Genomic DNA, 22475 nt, shown 5'->3' with positions numbered 1-22475 from the left:
CAGCTATGGCATTTTCAAATAGGTTTGGAGAGAAAATGGCTTTCATTCATTCAACAGTTATTCACCAGAGACTATAAAGTTAATAGCATGGGCAGCCTGCTTATGTTTGAGCCTCAGCTACACTGTGACTACCTGGGTAGTATTGGGCAAGTTATTTAACCTCTCTCTGCTCTCCACTTCTTCAGCTGTTAAATGAGGGGAGTAATAAAGTTGTTGAGGTGAGGATTAATTAAGTTAATACGAGAAAGAGCTTAGAATGGGGTCAGCATATGGTACTCACTAGTGAGGTACTAAGGGAAGACCAGAATAAGGAGGGAAGGCATCCTACTATCAAGTGCATCTTCAGAAAACAGGAAAGGTGAAGAGAAGGATGAACCAAAAGTGCCCAGTTGATGATTCCACTGATGTTCAGTCTCATTCTCTGAAGTCAAGTATTATGGGCCAGAAGATGGTGCCAAAGCAGCTAAGGCAGCTGCAAACACAACTCATCACCAGCAATTCAGAGGGCCAAGTATATATAACAGTACAAAGTCTTCTTTATTATCCCAACCAAACTAAAAATAAAATGATCACTATACTTTATGTAATTTGATGATCCTGGTAACTTTTGTAGATCCTCCTATTAAGGCTATTTATCATTTCATTTTAAAACATCATTACTTAACACCACAATTTGGAGTTTATATTATTGAATATTTAAACTACTGTGAAATGTTAAGAGTCTGGTTAGGTCTTGTTATATTTTCAATAAAACTTCAATGCATCTAACAATCAAAAATGACTATTGCACTTAGGGTATAATAATGTTTTAAATTGGAATTATCATAGTCAAGTTGTTAAGTGGGATTTAATATCATGAGATCCTTATATTATTGCACCAAAGTTTATTATTGTGGGAAAATTACTTTTGATTTAACTGTTTAATTACATTTTTTAAGAGCAAAATAATTAATTCCTTGTTTAAGGTTAAACTTTGACCTTTAATATATTGAGTACTCTTTTATATTGGGTCCTAGGTCTGGTCTTTCAAATTAGTACTTTAGATATTGAATTTAAAACTTTGAATACTTATATCGTTATAAACTCTTCAGGACCCTAGACTACACCTCACTCATACTTTTATCCTTAAAGATATCTAGCACAGATTTTGCACATTGCAAACAGTCAAATATTACTTCAATTAAGCTGCAGTGACCACAAAAGATAAAAAACTACTGTGTTATCTAAAAGCTGTCTCCCAATTTATTGATGTGGATGATTTGATATGGATATCATCGATAGTGTTTTGTGTTGTTGACAACTGAAAATCTAGTCTTTAAAGTTCAAGGATATATTAGATAGTAAACATATACACCAAATCATCATGAAAGTCTTTCCACGGAAACTACCTCTGGAAATTTCACATCAAAATGACATAGGTATTTTATGATATAATAGCAGAAAACTCAAGCTTCCTTAGTGCAAACCGGAGAAATTAAAGATAACACAGTTGTATGTGCATAAACTAACAGGAAAGATAAAAATGAAAATATATAACAAATAATATCACATCATAAAAGCTGGTTCCTTTAAGACTTTTACAAATGAAAAATCAGACATTATTTAGGATCTCAGTAGAAGAAAGTTTGAAACAAAATGAGAAAAAGCCAGAGTTCATTAATAGAAAACAAATTTTTTTCTTAAAATTCCTAAGCTACACTGTGCAGATAATTCAAGTGTTCAGTAAAAGAGAAATCATTTAAGACCTGAGAATGTTGATTGCAATGATTCACAAAAAAATCAACTGTACAGAAAAATGGGATAACACAGAGAGAGAAAAATTCTATATAACGACTAATTCTTTTTGTACCAACTATATATTCTTCTAATCAACATATTTTGAGTTCTCACAAGAAATATAACCATTTCTGGAAAATAATCACATCTTAACTCTTTCTACTGTTTATATTATGAGTACAATTCAGAAGTGAACATGAAAGAGGAGATGCAAAGAAAGGTCTGCTTTAAAACAGTTATGCAAAACTTTAGCATGCTTTATTGTTTTCTTTTCATAAATCGTGAAGCATAAGAATCTGGCTCATTTACTTAATCTATGTCCTAGGGTTTCTTTTTTGGTTTTCCAATGAAGATAAATACCCTCCAGGAAGCAAACTTTCCCTTTAAAAATCAAGTAAAGCAATTTTTATATTTGCATCTTCTCTAAGTTTGAGATTATTGCCAAATAAAAGTGTTTAAAATTTTTTAAAAAGAAATCAGTAAGGTAGAGTGGAGTATAAGAAATTACTTTATTTTCCATTTGTATCTTGAGTGTTCTATCTACCCTCCCAACTGTGTGTATTCTGTAAAAAGAACAAAAGGGGGGAATCGTTTACCTTGTGTGAAAGCTATGATCTTGGTGATTACCAATCTACCTGCCTCTTAAAGGGAAATATTGTTTTAAAATCAAATCAAGAAAATGAAGTGACTTGGGTAGACTTCAGTGGCAGTACTTTATTCAGTTTTATCTCCTTTTCAACAGTCTAGACATCACTTACTTGAGTTTTAAAACGATAATGAGACTGTCAGAATCTTTACTGCAATTCAAACCATCGAGTAACTTCAAAGAAGGAGAGGGTGCTGGATGGGGAGGGACAGAACAGAAAACATAACACAAGGGAAATCATCCCCTGGCAGGTGAAGAGGTGTCTTAGATTGTTTTTTAGCAGAGTTTTATTGCAGAAAATTAGCAATGAGATAGGAGCAGTGATAATATTTTTCCACATTTTATCAAGTACTACAGTTTATAAAGTGTTTTCATGTGTACAAGCATTCCTCATGATCTGTCTAAGCACTCTTTCAGTTGAGCAGAATTCAATCCTTTTGGGTGTAAGGAAACAGAGTCCCAGAGGGGTTAAGAGACCACAGTGCCATTGCCAGCAGAGTGCCAAAGTTGAAGCTGAAGTCCATGCTTTTTGACATGGTTTAGTCTAATATTCTTCCCTTATACCACATTATTACCATGTTCAAGTAGTAGAGAGTATTTCAGGCATGGTGGGCAATGGAAGAGTAGCATAGGGCTTAGGAATTGGAGCACTTGAATTTAGGGAACTAACATCACCACGAGAACACTTTCCCTAGCATGGCCATCCAGACAGCACACATTTCTCTTCACTGATTGTTTCCCAGTTATTCCCTTAAAGAAAAAACAAAAACAAAAAACAAAGCTGTTCAAATTATTTAAAAATTTATAAGCTGTTCCCATGCAATAAAACTGAAAACTAATTAATGAACTCATAATCATTTCTCCTAGAATTGCTCACCATTATTTCCTTGAGTGTATGAGTGGGTTACAGAATTCAGTTTAATCATCATTTATTGGACATGTACAGGATGCTTGAGAGTTATGAATTTGAATAAGAAATAGTCTCTCCCTAAAGCAAACTACTTGTTTTATAAAGATATGGCTTTAACTTTTTAGATTCTAAGTAAGAATCTACAGAAGAATATTATATCCAATATGTTTTTTACCTTTGAAGAAAAACACATTTGGGGAAAAGTCCATTAACTAGTGAGGAGCATAATTTTTTTTAAATTTCTGCTGCTTGAATCATCATGTCTCAGATGTCTGCATTTATCCATTAATATTTTCTTCCAAAGTGTGTTTGTCAGAGAGAAAGAGAGAGGAGGCAGGGGGAGTGTGTGTGTGTGTGTGTGTGTGTGTGTGTGTGTGTGTGTGTCCTTAGATTTGATAATTGCTGAAGAGATTACATTATAAGGCAAAAAGTAGGATTGTAATTGGTGAGTTACAATGCCTTACTAAATCAATTTTTGACTGGATATCTGGCTCTCAGCTTGATTTACCACTGGCTTTTTTAAAATGAAAATGTTAGACTAAGCAGGAGCTCAGACTAATGTCTCAGTCTGCCAAAGACCTTGGACTTCCAGAGCCAAGCAAAAGGCAGTAAACAATGCCTTTTTGGGGAAATAACTTCATGCAGTGAATAAACCAAAATGCATTTGTTTAATTGATAAATCCCAAATGAACAATAACATCTATTACAATTTGTATCATTTGTGCCAATAGAATTTACAAATAATTTAGCCTGGGGTCTAATATAATAATATAATGAATCCAGGAACGTTTATAATCATGGTAGGGACTGCTTTTTGGTAGTATTCTCTGATGTGAATGAACAGACTTTGGAGTCAGGCAGATCTTGGTAACCTCCCTGGCTCTGCTCTTAACTTTGGATAAGTTACTTAACCTCCCTAACCTCAGTTTCTCTGAAAAAAGTGGAGAAAATAAAGCTTATTTCCTGGAGTCATTATGAGTATTATTGATTAACAAACAAAGCATTCCTGCAGTACCTAACACATAGTAAGTGTTCACCAAGTGTTAGTTTTCTGCTTTCTTCACTGAAATTCTTGAAGGACCACATGCAGTTCCAGCTCACCTTGAATTCCAAAGATAAAGAACTACATTAGTGGGACTTCCCTGGCGGTCCAGTGGTTAGGACTCGGCACTTTCACTGCCATGGCCCCGGGTTTGATCCCTGGTCAGGGAACTAAGATCCTCCTCCCTCAAAGAAAGAACAAAAACAAAAAAAATACCTTAGTTTCCTATTGCTGCTGTAATGAATTACCACAAACTTAGTGGCTTAAAATAGTACAAGTTTATTATCTTATAGCTTTGGAGGTCAAAAGTCTGAAATGGGTTTCGCTAGGTTAAAATCAAGGTGCCGCAAGGTGTCTTTCTGGAGGCTGTAGGGGAGGAGCCGTTTCCTTGTCTTTTCGAGCTTCTAGAGGCTGACTACCTTCCCTGGTTCATGGTCGCTTCCACCAAAGACGACAGCATAGCATCTTCAAATCTCTCTCTCTCTCAGTCTCTCTCTCTGACCTCTGCTCCATCGTCACATTTCCTTCTTTGACTCCAGCTCTCCCCTACTTCCTTCCCTTATAAGGACCCTGGTGATTACATTGGGCTCATCTGGTTAATCCAAGCCAGTCTCACTACTTCAAAATCTTTATCTTAATCACACCTGTAAAGTCTTTTTTGCCATGTAAGGTAACATAGTCATTGGTTCTGGGAATTAGGACATGAATATCTTTGGGAGAGCCATTATTCTGCTTACCACAACTACTATACCACTAAAGAGTTGTTCGTTTAATAGTTACTCTGGTACTTTTGACATTAAATTCAAGGTATTGAGTGTAAAGGATAAATGTCAAGGGAATTAATACATTTCTTCTGAGTTTACATTTAAAATTCTCTTGCTTTTAGCAGTTTTGTGAAAAATTCTCCTTCATATAACACAAGGTCTGTTTCAGTGCTTATTAAATCTAACAAAGATAAAAGATTGAATTGAGTGGGGTCATGTGGAATCTCTGCAAATGCAGAACACTTTACGGTATTATATGAACGTATTTTTAAAGTTACAAGGTACGCAATGAGGAAAAAAAGATGGAAGGATAGATTAGATAGATGATAGATACATAGATGATAGATAGATAGATGATAGGTAGATGATATTGATAGATAGATGATAGATAGATAGATATAGGATTCAACCAGTGGTTCTCAAAGGAGGCTAATTTGCCTCCCAGGGGACATTTGGCAACGTCTGGAGACATTTTTAGTGGTCACAACTTGAAAGGTGCTACAGGTATCTAGTGGGTAGGGGCCGGGGATGCTGCTAAACATCTTATAATACACAGAATAGAGTTACCCAGCCCAAAATGTTAATAGTGCAGAGGTCAAAAAATCCTGAATTAGATAGATCTTTGTAACTCAGCACTTAAAATATTGTTTGGTACAGGATAAACCTTTAGTGAATGTCATAGAACTGAATGTAAATATCTCCAGAGAAAATATTTATGTTGCAGTTAACAGACTAGACTGTGGTGTCAGAATGCCTGGACTCAAATCCTTCTCCCATTGGTTGTATGATGCTGAGAAGTTACTAAACTCTTACCTTGCCTCAGTTTCCTCAACAGTTGAGGTGATAGGAAGAGGGTCATAATGAGTAACAAATTATATAATCTGTGTAACAGCAGCAAATTTCCTGGCCCATAGGATGGGCTTCATAAATGTCTGCTATTATTATTTTCCCAAATTCCAGACAGACCCATTGCCAAATGATTGATCATATAAGAGAAAGCTTTAAAGATAAAATATTTACACTGTTCTAAAAATCAATCAAAGCAGAAACTAACACACCATTGTAAAGCAATTATACTCCAATAAAGATGTTAAAAAATAAAAAATAAAAAATAAAATAAATAAAAATCAATCAAATTATTTATATTATATAGAAGGATATAATGTTTTCTGGTCATGATAAGAGGCAACACAGTATAATCGAAAAAGAACATGGGAGATAGAGGTAGCCTGATCCTAGGTTTTGTCAGAGGAAAAGAGATTGTCCTGATTCTTTTAGAGCCCATTTAACATATCAAGAGATGAGCCTGGCCAATTCGAATAAAACTTACGAATCCCATTTATAAATGTAGTTACCAAAAGTTATTGGTGCCAGGCTCTGGGCTATTGGTCATTCTTACCCCCCAGTTATCTTCTCAGTTTTTATGGTGGGAATTGGCTCTTCCTCCCACCAAAACTTAAGTGGTGGAGTATTCCTGAAACTGAGGGAGGGATTTCACATTCCTAGCTATTAAACACAAAAACACACAGCCCTGTGTGTATCTAAAGTCATTTCTACTTCCCTGAGACAGTGTATATGAACTCTGGAAAAGGGGGCAGTGGGAAGCAGTGGCAAGTTTCTGGATAAAGGTGAAAACAGAGTGGGTTTTTACCCGTTTCCCTTTGAGGCAATCATGTGGTGGAGGAGAAGCTCCTTTTAGCTCCTGGGCTTCTCCAGGGCAAGAAAAGGGTGGATGATCTCTTTGATGGTACCTACCAAGGACAAAGCAACCCTGTGGCTAAGTCCACATTTGCCAAGGGCAATGGAGGAGTGATACTCAGACATCAGGGGGTATGTGATACCAAGGAGGCAGGCAGGGTGGGGCTAGTCACCTTGGACCCTGGAGAGCTGAGATCATGATTCCACTTGCCAAAACCATAGATGCCCCTGAGGAAAGTAATGGATGAGAGCTGTTGTCTAGAGACCAGCGGACCAGAGGCAGTACAGGACTGCCCTTAGCTCCAAAAGCCCCGAATGTCCCTCTGATTTGTGCCATGTGGGTCTCTCCTCTTCATACACCCAGATGTCATCTTGGAATGAATCAAGGGCAAAGAGAAAAAGCAAAAACCAGAAAGACTGGGATTTAATTAAAATAGTTATCTAAAGAGACTGTATTATTGAATCAGGCAGATTTTATTGGACTGCACTAAACTACTGAATATTGACTGAATATTCAACCTAATATCGAGTTCCTAATACTCAATGGGATTAGAGCTTGAGGGATAAGCTATTTTAAAAAAGAAAGAAAGAATAAGGAAGCTGCATCTTCCCCTGCACATCTGAATGCAGTGTGAGAAAATATGTGACCCTGCACCTCAAGGGAAGGACGCTTCTATTTTAGCTGACTTTATTGCTTTTATTACTCCAGGCACATACTCAAGGCCTCCTCTGATTTTCTCCCACACAGAGCCTTGAAACCATGCCACGTGCTCATGCTGGTGCCAAGCCATTTTTCTCCCCTCGGTGATCCAACCTTTTCCAAGAAGTCTTCCTAAACCACCAAAGAGCTAACATGTCCCCTGACTCCACCTTTTCCAACTCACAGGTTCCCTCTGTATTGTTCTCTAGCGTTTCCTTTACCTTGTTATTCCTAACTAATACTTAATAAGAATACCAAAGTGTCTAATTTCTGCTTTTATTTGCTTTCTTTTATGTATGGGTAAGTATTTCCAAGCCTAATTTGCAAAGGTATAGAAGGCAGGTATTAGGTGTTTTTTATTCATTGCCTTATGCAGCTCTTCAGGCCAATAAGTGTTTTTAAATGGTCTTGGTTGACAGTTAAACTATATTTTAATAGAACAATGTTTCTGTGAAATGGAGAATTTTCCATTCATTTTCCATCAGCTTCATTCTTGAAACTTCTTCACCCTTAACAGATGACTTCTGTCCCAGCACTTATAATGGTCAAGGTACTTATAACATCTGCTCTTTTCAACAAATCCAATACAGGTTGGCTTTATTATTGAGGTTTAATTGGTTATTAAAGAAAATTTTTTATATCTGAGGTGATAACTTGAATTCCTCTCTGACTGCTCAGATTAGACAATGTGCTTAGTGTTTGTTTGGTCGTAATTGCTAAATTATCTGGCAACTTCAGGAACATGTATTCTTGATACATAGAATTATCCTAAAATCAAGTGAGAAAGGGGGTGGAGGACACTAAGATTTATTGATTACCTTCTATGTTCCAGAAACCTTCATTGATTATTGATATTTTATCCAATTTTATCTTTATAACATTCATGCATTCTTTCTTTGCAATCATTAATTATCGAATATCCATAATGTGCCAATATGTTGCGTGCTGAGAATGCGGAAGTGAACCAGACAGGCTTGATGCTTTTTTTATCATGAAATTTGCGATCTAGCTGTTTGCTGACTGAAACATGAAAACAGCTGTGAAATTCTCAAAAAAAGAAAAAATTGAGAATGTGCTGATGGCTAACTGGGGAAGAAATTGGGAGTGTAGAACAGGAGGCTATAACTTAGACTAGCAGCTCAGGGAGAACTTCCCTGAGGAAATCAAGATTACAAAGACCTGATGTATGAATTGGATTAACCAGGTGAAGGTGTTCAAAAGGACTTTACACCAAGAGGACCACATGCAAGGAGGCCTAGATATGAAAGAGTCTAATGTATCTTCACAAACTGCAATATGTACAGTATACTAGAACAAAGAGTGTCAAGGAGAGAATGATGGCTGATGAAGCTAAAGAGAGGGGCAGAGACTGTGGTGGACTTTGGAGGCCATGCTGAGTGGGGCTGGGGGCCTTATCCCAAGAGTAAAGAGAAAACACTGAAGGATTCAGTTAGAAAAGAGTGGTATCTTGAAAGTTGTTGATGGTGTTTTTTAAGTTCATCTAGTCACAGAAAGGAAAATAGATGGAAAGGAAGCAAGACTGAGTGTGTGTTCAGAGAGCCTCATTGCAATAGGTCAAAGAGAAATGGTGGTGAATTGGACCAGGGTGGCACCACTGGGAATGGAAACAAGTAGGCAGTGAGTCAAGATATAGGTAAGAGGTAGGATTGGCAGGAGTTAGGGGCCTAATGAATTTGGAGATGGAGGCAGAAGGAAGGTTCTAGGGTGGCTCTCTGGTGGTCCTTACAGAGATGGGACATACAAGAGGAAGAATGGTTTGGGAGAGAAGGTAATGAGGTCAACTGGGAAGTACTGAGTGTGAGTTGTCCAAGAGACTTGCCTGGGAATCACTGTATCCTTGACTCTGTATCTCGTGAAAATGTCTGTCCTGAGGTTATATAGAGATTTGGACATTAATGGCACAGAGATAATAGTTTAATCCATGAAAATAGATAATCTCATTTGGAGAGAGTATGTGAAATGAGGAAAGACAAGGACCTAAGACATAGGCCTAAGGAATATCCACATTTAATGGACAAGTAGAAGAGGAATATCTGGCAAAGTTAATTGAGTTTTGTCTTAAAGATGACCTATGAAAACTATGATAACTTAATTTAGTTGATTAATAGGAAAGTCAGAATTCAGACCCAAATGTTTCCACCTTCAAAATCCACCTTCTGAATACTTCCTGTTTGTGATGTAAGAATAATTTATTGATGCATATCTCTGAGTTAGGCCTTCCGTTAAGCATTTTACATACATTGTTTTATTAATTTTCAGAGCAACCTACCTGTAAACTAAGTATCGGTATTATTCTTATGTAGATGAGGGAAATAAGACTTGGAGAAACTAAGTTCCCCAAGGTTACCCGACTACTACATACCCATTTCTTTCCCTTGCCCAAGACCATGCATGCATTATGACTGTACTAGTTAAGGCAGTGATTCTCAAACTTGAGCTCTCATCAGAATCACCTGGAGGGCTTCTTAAAACACAGATTGCTGGGCAACACCCTTTGAGTTTCTGATTCTGGAGGTAGATGGGGCCTGAGAATTTGCATGTCTAGTTCCAACAACCTGCCACAAAAATATGCTGCCATCAGCATTTTAACTTGTAAAAAAAAATAAATTAAATATAAATTAGATATAAATTATTTAACTCATAATAATCATTAACATCTAAATACAGCATATTAAAATATGTAATATAAAATTTTATTAAAAGATATTTTTATTTACCTACCCCTATGATCTCTGAAACAGAATCTACTCCTAATCCCTGCCATGTACTTCAAGAAATTTCTTCCTGACATAAACTCTACCTAACAAGCTCTTCACGATTTTTACAACATTAAGCATATTTATTAGCATTATGTATACATGCATTATGTAGAGAGATGTATGTATATACACACTCATATATACATATACCTATTGAATTCAGTTAAGCTTCAATTTGTCCTAAGTTGATTGTAAATTTATTTTCCCAGTTTAAAATAATATTCAATCTATTTAGCACAAAGGTGTTCTCTCTGCTGTAACTCCAGTTTCTACACTTCAATCCCAATCAGACAACATCTTTTCACCACAGCTGTTCTCTGATTCTTATAACATCTCAGATTAGCAATCATTACATTTCTTAAAGGGCCACATTACACTCTATGAGCATATTAGTCATAATCCATTTTTTTATTTCAGCAAAAAAATCACATAATTCCTTCCCTAAGCCCCTTTCAGGCTGTTGTAGGTACTTCCAGATGTGCCATGTAGGTAACGTTCTGTTTAAACTATGCTTTCTTGTCTCAACGATGCATATGCTTAGAAGATTCAGTTTGGTTACTGACTTAAGACAAGTGACTCAGTGACACATAGGGAATGGGGGAAATGGGGCAGCATTAACTAGCTCCATAAACCACTAAAAGTCTGTACAGTTAGTGTTATACCTTTGAATTAGAGACAAAATCAAGTTGGGAGGTGGCATACGTAGCAGGTACAAAGATACTGGCACTGCTTTGGTGATGCTTGCAATGGGGCCATATCTACAACCCCAGATCCCTGTATTTATTTGTCAAGATGCTACACTTAAAAAATAATGATAAAAGTCAACAGAAAAACAAGCAAAGACCAAGAGCTCCTTCTGCAACAAAATGCTCCAGGTACAGTAGTAAAAAGTCCTACGAGCCCCAGATGAAATGTGACTTTCCGAGGGAAGTGGATAATTTTTACTTGATGGTGAATCGTTAAAAGTGAACCAGATGATTAAACTTAATGGAACAGCCACATTAAACTGAAATTAGTAAAAACATGCCTCGGGCAGCCTACAACCTTTTATTTGTTGTTGTTTAACTTCTGCCTTTTACAGTGGCCATGATGAATGACATCACAAAAGAAAAAAATCCAATTAAAATCTAAGAGCTCAATAAACCCCTAATGTCTGCTTGTCACCACCGCTTTCACTTGCACTGATGTCTTATGTTTCCTCTTTTCCCCAAGAAGAGAAAAAAGAACTGGCCTCAGGGGAGTTCAGTGGAAGGGGAGCAGAGGGGGGAAAGAGCACACAAAGGCTTCTAGAGGTTTCTATTCTGTGCGCTCCATCAGATGCAGACACTGCACTGGGAGGGGGATGAGGTTAAATTGTTTTATTATTATACAATGCCTGAGTGAAGAGATGCATTTTCCCACTAGTTTTTAAATAGTGATAAATCAGAATTGGGATCTGCAGAGCAATCCGTGTTCACACTCTTAGTTAGCATCTCCACTGCCCTTTTATATTGTCTTGGTGTTTGTTATATAAGTCATCGAAATAGTCTCTCCTGACAGCTAAAAATAAGTTTCTGAGTACTTTTACCTGAATAAATCTTGTGACCCAATGTGGTATTCACCTACTAATTGTGCAACAACTACATATTGAAAGTGATGAAAGCACCAGCTGAGGGGAGTCTATAATCTAGTGGAATACAGAATATAATAAATCATGTGGAAAGATAGCAATGGCCACCTGATAGAAGAATACTGGCTTTTGATAACAGATGTTACCTTAGAGATACCATGTGTTTGTAAAATTGGGTTTTCAAAGTCCTCAGAACAAAGTTCTCAAAGTCAAAAGCAAAAACCTGTTTATTGTGAACTAAGAGCTAATAATAGCAACAATATCTTAAATTTGGAAGACACTTTATAATTTACAAAGCACATGCTTTTTTCGCATGTTTATGTAGGAATTAAAATAGTATTTGTATATAGTCTCATAGTATTTGTATATAGTATTTGTATATAGTCTCTTAGTGCTTCACTACAGCCTTGTCCTGTAGCTCAATTATCCTCATTTTCTGATAAGGATCCCAGGGCTTGGAAGTTAATTGACTGTCCTATTGAGAGAGAAAGAATGAGCAAGGCCCACACTTGAGACTCCTGGTGTGGTGCCCCCTACACTGTGCCAGGCTGCTGACCATGGCTGCCCTACAGTCAGATCCAATGGGCAGTGACATTGGTTTCATTACTCATGAGTTAATGAAATAGCTTTTTAAGAGCTCTCTTCAGTCATTAGAATTTGACGATGGAGAGTTAAAACTTTCCCCAGTGACTCTTTCTGTGTAATCAGGGTTTCAACGTTTTCTTAGCATATCACATTACACAAATCATGGAGTGCTCTTGTTTTACATTTCTTATTGCGTTTGTCTCACTTCTAAGCAATTTCCTCCCCGTTCGCATTTATCTTGCATGATTTCTGTCAAATTGCTTTCAAGGCCACTAATTGTATAAATAATATTCTCTTTCTCAAACTCTGCTATTAACTAGTGGTAGCTGTGTGGCGTTAGACACAGTGTATCTCTCAAAATGAGAAGGTTGCACGGAATAATCTATAAGCCTCTTCTTGCACTCAAGTTTTAATCTGACTCTCACATGAGCTGTGTGATTTGGGAAACACTACATATAGGAGCCTCAGTTTTCTTGACTCTTGCAGTGATGGATTCAATTAGCTCATGTTTCCCAAAATGAGTTTCTTGGAAAACTGTTTTGGAGAATATCAATACGGATCACACCCAAAAAGGATTCATTACATAAGAAAGTTCAGGAAAGCTAGATTAAATGATGTTTAGTACAGTTTTGGACTATAGGTACTCACAGCCTTTCCTAAGTTAATGGGCACTGGGTGACTCTAAGAAAGAGGCAGAATATGAAGTATTTCCCAAAATTATTGGGCCATAGAACCCTTTTTCCTCAGCATTTTGTGTGAATGATATTCCATAGGACATACTTTTAGAAAGGCTGGGTTACATATTTTTTAAGTCCCTTTTTCCCCTGAGATTCTATTTTCAAATGTGTTTGTAGACATTACTCTGAACATTCCATGCAGTATCAGTCAAGGGAACACAGAGATGGTTTACCTGCTGCTGTTGTTGCCATTACTGTTGTAACATAGCCTATACTCCACTTAGACAGAGTTGAAATAAGGTAGAGATTGTTGCCAAACAGAACTTGGGTCTGCTCACCTGCTGCACAGCAAAGCCAATCTACTGACACCAGGTTGTAATGAAGGAAAGTATAGTGCTTATTGCAGGCACCAAGCAAGGAGAATGGGAAGCTCATGCTCAAAAGACCCAAACTCCCCAATGGCTTTCAGGAAAGGGTTTTTAAAGGCAACATTTGACATGAGGATTGCAGCTCATGGACCTTCTTCTGACTGGTTGGTGGTGAGGTAACAGGGTGATGTTTCAGGAATCATAATCATCAACCTTCTGAATCTGGGGTCTGCATGCTGTGGTAACATGTAATCACCATCCTCTACCTTGTGTGGGGGAGCTTAGTTTCTGCAGAACTCAAAAATATATGTCAGATTGTTGTGTATATCTCTTCAGGAGGAACTAGGACTCTGTTTTGTCACTGAACTATTTGCTTTTCCTTTGTTTCTGCATTCCCTCACTTACCTAATTAGTAACTGCTTGAGTCTGCTCTTTGGAACTCAGGAAAGACCTAGGAGACTAAAGCCTTTCTCTACAAACAAGAAACAGGAAGCACAGAGGGGCTTTTGTACCCAGGAGGGCCCCACGGGGTCCTACTAGCCATTAAAGCTAACTTGTCTGTATGTAGCTGATACTTACAACTGAGATCTGAAAACAGTTCTGTTGGTAAAAAGCACTTTTTGAAAAAAATTGTGAATAGGGTTAGGTTATCGGAAGACCCATGAGATACTGCCTAAACTTTTGCTGAGGTGGGGAAAAGGGAACTAAAGAAACAATAGGGAAGTCAACAGAGTGGATATAAAGTTCAGGATAAGTAACCCGTGGGCTGCTTTTCCAAGTTAGGATCGCCCTCTTCACTTCAGTGGTATCTTCATGTTCATTACCGAAACCCTTTACCCAGATCCATTTCACTGGCTGTTAATCTTATCAGAGCCTCTGCTTGATGACCTTCAGGAACAGAGAACCCACTGCTTCATAAGGCAGGCTATTCAATCTAATCTTTTGGAAGGTCCTTTCCCATATTAAGCTAAAATGTGTGTTAAATATTCTTTTTCCAATTTACCTTGTAAATTACCTAGTCAGGGTGGTTTCAAGGCATTGTCCCTGGCAGCACTTAAGATGTTTCTCAAACACTTTGAGTTGAATTTCATTAAATAAATTTCACATCTTCCTAGAAAATTGACTATAATCTCCATCATATTAGAATCAAGAAGATTGACTAGCTTCCCTAAATTCACCAAGATAGCAAAGTGTAGAGGCAAAATGTACACTCTGATTCAAAAACCAAAATCCTTTTCTCAGTAGTATGTTGCTTGTCTAGTGTATCTGTGTACATAAAAGTGAGGGGGAGAGTGTATTAATAGATCTGAAAGCTGTAGCGAAAATAGTTTCGTTCCAGCCAGGCCTATATGTCCTTGGGCATCTTACTATTGCTCTGGCCTTTAGTTTTCCATTCTTCAAAATCAGGATTACTAAATTTTATCCAAGCTCTGTTCCACTTCTGGAAATCTCTGTGATCATAAGGAAACATGTTCATTAACGAATGGCATTTACTACTGAGGATTTAGGTAAATAGTGAAAGAAAAAATCTGCAACCCTTAGAAAGACTTGAATGAAAGTTAACATAGCATTGCATCATAAAGACAAACAGTTTAGGATCACATGCTTGACTTTTACTTTCTTTAATTTTTTTTTCTACACTAGTTACATTCAGACCAGGATAGAGGAGATGGATCACTTAAATATATCCTTTCAGGAGATGGAGCAGGAGATCTCTTCATTATCAATGAAAACACAGGGGATATACAGGCCACCAAGAGGCTGGACAGGGAAGAAAAACCTGTTTACATCCTTCGAGCTCAGGCCATAAACAGAAAAACAGGGAGACCCGTGGAGCCCGAGTCTGAATTCATCATCAAGATCCATGACATCAATGACAACGAACCAATATTCACCAAGGAGGTTTACACAGCCACTGTTCCCGAAATGTCTGATGTCGGTGAGTGAGATGTGATTCAACCATTTCCTCTAGTATATCAACTGAATAACAAGTCCTATGAGTGAAATTTGCTGAATTGAATGAACTTAGCTGCTAAATTCTAGAAGCATTGTGTTTCAAACAGTCCATTTATGTCCTTTTTGTAAGTGCATCGGTGTCTCCTAATATTACTCTAGTCTTATTATTTTTAAGAAAACAGCATTTCCTCTAGTGATTAGGGTATGAAAAGTGGCAGCGTGAGAGGGGGAGGGAGGAGAGACCATTTCATCTAATTCCTCTCCCACTCAAAATGCCCACTTTATTTCTTGGACTGAAAGGCAGCAGCCCTCTCTATTTCTCTTAGCCCATAGTGGTATTAGGCTTCAGGTAAGGATCTCCCCAATGGAAAACAAAAGCCCTGAATTTACAGTCCAGACTAAAGAGTAATTATATTTGAGAAAGAGACTCAAAGAAAACTTTTTTAAAAATCCATAAACAATATGCAGACGATGTCTAGAGGATATGTTCTTTACTAAGTGGTAGAAATTGAGACTTTCATGACATTAATATGGTAAATTAATATTTTGTGCACAATTCTACTGCCAATTTTAAAGTTAATACGTGTGCATTTAACTTGCTTAGATTGGGAAAAGGTAAATAGAATTTAAATTAAGAAAAAAATCCTACTGACATCACTGTCAGACACATTAAAACACTTCAGGGGAGACAATGACAAATGTTCAACTATTGTGTAAAGGGTTATTTTAAGTTATATTCCATGTCAAGTTCAAAAGGGCTAAATTGCATAATAAAAAACATTTCCATAATTCTGAGAGTCAGATATCAGAGACATTTCAGTTCACAATTCTAAGACGTGGAAAATACATAGTCTACAGAAATGATTATAAAACATCTCAATTTTTCCCATGAAGAAGTTACTCATCTCATTACTTGAAGTCACTTTTTGTTAGAAAAATCACAAACCATCACCAAAATTAAGAGGAGGATTAGAATTCTTTTAAGAGGAAGATTTGTTAGGAAAAATATTTTTCCTCTACGTGGTAAAGGGCAGGAAGAATTAATGAAGGACAGCCTGGTCCCCATGCAGGGCAACTCTAACCAGATGTGCAAAGTGTAACTGCACAATATAAGGGGCAGCATACTCTTGAAGCCATTATAGAATTAAATATGTTTTATAAATATTTGAGGGTAGCTGACAGTAACACGTCTTGAGGAAGAGAGGGCTTTTTCCAATCTGCACACAGGCACAGTTATGTTGACATTCATCATTATCATAAATTAACATGTCATTATTGTGATAGTAAAGGCATCCCAAAGGAATTACATAAAGGTAGTGGGACAATAACAAGGTAGTAAAAATGGACTTTGGTGTCAAACAGACCTAAGTTTGAAACTATCCCTACTAATAAGCAGCAATGTGGCCTTAGGTAAATAAATGACTTGATGTCTCTGATCCTCCAGTTCCATATCTATAAAAAAGAAATAATAAACATCAACTCCTAATCCTTATCATAAGAATGAAAGGAGAAAACAAGTGCAGAGCCTCCAGCACCACATCTGGCAACTAATAGGCACTCAAAATATTCAGATAACCATATTCTAAAAGCAATCAAATTTTGTATTGATGTCAAATAAGAACATAGGTGTTTGTTGACTTCTACTACTCCTCGCTTTAAAATCATATGCTCTCATTTTCCCTACATACCTTGTCACATTACAAGGACGGGTGCTCTATCTCATGCATCAGCATGCTACAGCCAGAGCTTCCAACCCTAACACAGTACAGTATATTTGTTCAATAAATGGAACTGGTTAGATATTACAAAAGCAATGTAAAAATTCTAATATTCCCTAAATGTGACTTCCCTGCCCTGTTCATGGACAGGAGAATTCTAGCAGTATGCTTACTCTTTGTCTAATATGAATACCAAAAGTCAGCCATAAAATGATCTTAATCAGAGGGTCTTACCCTTTTTGGAAGTCACAGACCCCTTTGAGAATCAGATAAAGTCCATGGAACTTCTCCTCATTGTAATATACATGTAGGCATACACATAAAAATTTGCATGGAATTTCTTGGGGGTTAGGGATACTTTGAAAGTTATTATTAACTGTGGTCTCTAAAATAAGAATGCCAATCTAAAACAACATAGCCTTCTTTGTACATTTAATTATAATCATCTTTTGCGATTATAAATTCTGGATGTGTATCCTCTGCTATTCCAAGTAATTCTTTATTTAATCCAAAACTACTTCTCATAAGGTTCAAGGTCTTTCAACCTCTGAGAATATCAGATAGATTTATCACTTAGGATGCTTTTATTTGTAAGTAACAGAAAACACAATTCAAATTACTTTAAACAATGGAAGTATTTATTGGTCACATTACTTAAGTCCAAAAGTAAAGTGGACTTTGAACATAGTTTGATTTGAGCTCTAGATATTTCTCTGTAATTTTCTGTCCTATTCAGCTTTGTCCTCAGGCTGGCATTGCTAAGATCACAAAATAGCGACTGCATTTGCAGGCTCCACATCAGCACATTATAGTCCAGGAGTAAAAGCACCTATGACACAGCAAATTTCCAGCAAAATTGCAAATGGCCCCCTGATTAAATAATACCTACACTAATCCTTGTGGAAAAAATAGTGCAAGATGCCAGTAGATTTAGGCCTAGATAACTTGAAAGAATTGCCGTAGCAAAATCTCACCCTTGGAGATGGGTTGGAATCAGTTACACCCAAAGTCATGATCATTCCCGTGCTTCCCTTTAATTTAATCCTTACGATATTTATTAATGTTAATCACATTCCTTCAGAGTGAGAAATCCAAGGCTTTTTAGCCTAGCATCCCACTGTAGTTCTTCACTCCCTTGCCATGATAGTTTTGTATAGAAGTAAGATTGTGCTTTTTCCTTATGTGTGGGTATCAAGGATCCGTCATTAACCCTTCATTTATTTTCAATCCATGTTTCTGTCATTACAGGCACATTTGTTGCCCAAGTCAGTGCAACTGATGCTGATGATCCAACGTACGGAAACAGTGCCAAAATTGTCTATAGCATCCTACAGGGGCAGCCCTACTTTTCAGTTGAATCAGAAACAGGTTAGAATTCCTTTTGGATCTTCTTTTTACAATCTGTGATTTTAATTGACATGCTCAACTGAGCTAGCATATTTTTTAATAAAAACAATCAGTGTGATTGAATTTTCTTAGATTCATCTCCCAAACACCAGTGATACATTTGTAAATATGACATCCAGATCATTTTAATCAAGAAATCTGACAATGGATCTTTCATCCACCATGTTTATTCAGAGGAGATTCAGAAAAATTACACACTGTTTTATTCTCTTTTCCAGTTTGAGATGAAGCTAAAAGGCCAACCCCTTCTGATAGCCAGTAGGGCTGTTTACACATATTCTGATTCTTCTTTTTCTAGTTATTTAGTAGGATTGCATCTCTTTACCCTGCTGGGAAGCTAGATGTAGCCATGTGATTTATTTGGGCCAATAAAATGTGGCAGGGGGCTTCCCTGGTGGTGCAGTGGTTGAGGGTCTGCCTGCTAGTGCGGGGGACGCGGGTTCGGGCCCTGGTCTGGGGGGATCCCACATGCCGCGGAGCGGCTGGGCCCGTGCGCCACAACTACTGAGCCTGCGCGTCTGGAGCCTGTGCTCCGCAGCAGGAGGGGCCGCGATAGTGAGAGGCCCGCGCACCGCGATGAGGGGTGGCCCCCGCTTGCCGCAACTAGAGGGAGCCCTCGCACAGAAACGAAGACCCAACACAGCCAAAAAAAAAAAAAAAAAAAAAATTAAAATGTGGCAGTGATACGAGTCATTTCCAAGCAAAACTTTTAGACCTGGTGCACAATCCAGCATGTTCCCTTCCTCTTGCCACAGCGATCATGGATGGAAACCAGTATCGAGTGGGTCTCCACCCTGAATGTCTAAGGGTTTTCATGAGCACAGCTTCTTACTGGCCTGCACAGAGCACTTCAGTTCTGTTAAACCACTGAAATTTTACTTTTGTTGTCACGTTGTCTAGCTTATCCTAACTGATAGTGCCCTAAAAAACAAAATGGATTGCCTTAATGGAATCCTTTTTCAACATCTCATTTTTCTGCACTATCTCCACAAAGTAGCCTACTATCTTATGATGAACGGTTTTTTAATAAATATCACTTGTATTGTATAGTAAATTCTACACATATTCTTGCTATCATAATAGGAGTAGAGTTCCTTTTATACGATTTTTAAGCATCCATTATTGTTAGTAGAAATCAAAACCTTTCTAGGTTACTACATCCAGCTGGAAATCGATGTAAGAGGTGCAATGAACTTAGAAAGAATCCCAAGGAAAAAGAAAATGTTGAGTTTAAAAACAATGAGGATGAAAAATTAGAATTACTCAACTTAAAGGACAAAAGGCTAAGGTGACCTCCTGTGTTTAAATAGAGAAGTACTATTATTTGGAGAACAGAAAGCAGCTTCACTTTCACTGAAGCCAGCACTGCAGGAATGAAATTGAGGTATTCATTCCTAGCTGTTGTCTGAGGTATTATTAAAAATACAAAAAGATATTTTCAGCTTCACTAGTCATTAAGCACTGGAATGTGCCACCTGAGAAGGTTATAAAGGCTTCTCCAGTGATTTTTGAAAGAGTGCTGATAATTTAAGCATAAGCCTTACATAGAAATTAGACAAACTTTTAGAAGTTCTTTAAACTAATTATTTTATAACTACCTAACAACAGAGATAAATTTTACCTAACTGAAGAATGTTGGTCACTGCTGGGACCTGTTGAACTAAAGTTCACGTCAGCTTTAGGGAAAAAATTCTCTAGGATCATACAAGATGATCATTATGAGAGAACTGATGCTATGTTTTTATAAGACCACAGTTTTATGGTGTAGAAGATCCTCAGAACATTCATTATGGTGGGTATATTTGATGAGGAATTAGTTAATTCGGTAATGTGAAACTCAGGAGTCAGTTCAAGTATATATGACTTTTTATTAATTTCCTCATAATACACCTAGTGTCCTTTATCAAGCAGCTACAGTAGTATAGCATTGTGCCACACGCCAAGTTATATTTTGCTGTGTCATCTTATAACACTTAATATTTATACCACTTACAGTCTGCACTATTGCAGGATGTGACTTGTACTTGTTTTCATTCTCCTTGCATTATAAGTGTATTTTTTTTTTTAATGTATCTATGTATCTACCTCCCCTATGTGGGTTTAATTTCCTTCAGTACAAAGGCTACCTATAATCAATCATCTTTATGGTCACCCATGACATCTGCATAGTGTTATGCATATTGTGGGTGACAATCTATGTTTGTTTGCATAAATAAATGAGTTTGTAAAGTATTTTTAATATATCCCTTTCCATTTCTGAACTTCATGTCCATAGGTATCATCAAGACAGCCTTGCTCAACATGGATCGTGAAAACAGGGAGCAGTACCAAGTGGTGATTCAAGCCAAGGATATGGGTGGCCAGATGGGGGGACTGTCTGGGACCACCACAGTGAACATCACGCTGACGGATGTCAATGACAACCCTCCCCGGTTTCCCCAGAGTAGGAACATTTGATTGAATGAGTGTCTTCAGTGCACTTTTGTAAAACTGTAACTTTAAGAATGATATTCATTTCCCATTATTATTATTCATTGCCAAAGTTAGTGAACTTAGTAAGAACTGGCACATTTATTAAAATGAGTTGACAACACTGATGCTCAGTAGATGTGAACATTTATTGGTAATTAGCTGAGCGATAGTCTGATATGGCTGTTATTATAAAAGCAACAACATTGTTTTATTTTTCCTTATTAATAAGACTACCACAGGCATAAATATGCTTGTGCAGAACATATGTATACAAGCATGCTGCTATTTGTTAGGAGAAATTTGACTTTATATTTTGTGAATTTAATCAGGCATGTAATCTCCCTTAAGTCCTCACGAGGCTTTGCAAGGGGAGGATTTATCATTTTACTGTTTCTAAAAATACAACTGTGGAAATAACTATGTACTTAATCCATTTGTAATCATAAATAGTTTTCTACATTATGGTTAATTGAGATACCAAAAGTCATCTCTAAAATCTTTAATGCTCAGGATTAGGTAAGAAGGAAGATAAAGGAGAAACCAACATTCATAATTGCCCACTCTGTCTCAAGCAGTACACTTGACCCTTTCACTTAGAGACCTCAAGTAGGTACTGGTTTTAATGTCATTTTTCTTCCAGGATCAAAATTCCTTTCTGACTATGATTTCCTAAGAAAACTACCTGAATCCTGTCTTCCAGGAGAAAATAGCTGCCATCATTAAGTAGAAAACCCACTTACTCAAGCGTGGCCCTTTTGTAAAGCTGGTCAGCTAATAAGGGCTTCTTTTTTTTTTTTTTTTTTAACATCTTTATTGGAGTATAATTGCTTTACAATGGTGTGTTAGTTTCTGCTTTATAACAAAGTGAATCAGTTATACATATACATATGTTCCCATATGTCTTCCCTCTTGCATCTCCCTCCCTCCCGCCCTCCCTTTCCCACCTCTCTAGGTGGTCACACAGCACAGAGCTGATCTCCCTGTGCTTTGCGGCTGCTTCCCTCTAGCTATCTATTTTACATTTGGTAGTGTATATATGTCCATGACACTCTCTCTCTTTGTCACATCTTACCCTTCCCCCTCCCCACATCCTCAAGTCCATTCTCTAGTAGGTCTATGTCTTTATTCCCGTCTTGCCACTAAGTTCTTCATGACCTTTTTTTTTTTTCCTTAGATTCCATATATATGTGTTAGCATACTGTATTTGTTTTTCTCTTTCTGACTTACTTCACTCTGTGTGACAGACTCTAACTCCATCCACCTCACTACAAATAACTCCATTTCGTTTCTTTTTATGGCTGAGTAATATTCCATTGTATATATGTGCCACATCTTCTTTATCCATTCATCTGTCAATGGACATTTAG

At 37.3% G+C, this 22475-nt stretch overlaps 1 protein-coding gene across 2 annotated transcripts in view; it reads left to right on the top strand.

The window, feature by feature from the left end:
* The window catches only part of CDH6 (cadherin 6), a 130953-nt gene that overhangs the window by 83930 nt on the left and 24548 nt on the right, over positions 1 to 22475 (top strand). For both annotated transcript variants that reach the window (XM_082453742.1, XM_082453743.1), the window contains exons 3-5: positions 15200 to 15494; positions 18478 to 18597; positions 20912 to 21079. In XM_082453742.1, coding sequence (XP_082309868.1) covers positions 15200 to 15494; positions 18478 to 18597; positions 20912 to 21079 — 583 coding nt within the window. The remainder of the gene's footprint in view (positions 1 to 15199; positions 15495 to 18477; positions 18598 to 20911; positions 21080 to 22475) is intronic.

The sequence above is a fragment of the Balaenoptera physalus genome, assembly GCF_965194825.1.
Source record: "Balaenoptera physalus genome assembly, chromosome: 3".
Classification (NCBI taxonomy): Eukaryota; Metazoa; Chordata; class Mammalia; order Artiodactyla; family Balaenopteridae; genus Balaenoptera; species Balaenoptera physalus.
Note: the sequence above shows the minus strand (reverse complement) of the source record. Positions and strands in the feature narration are given on the sequence as shown.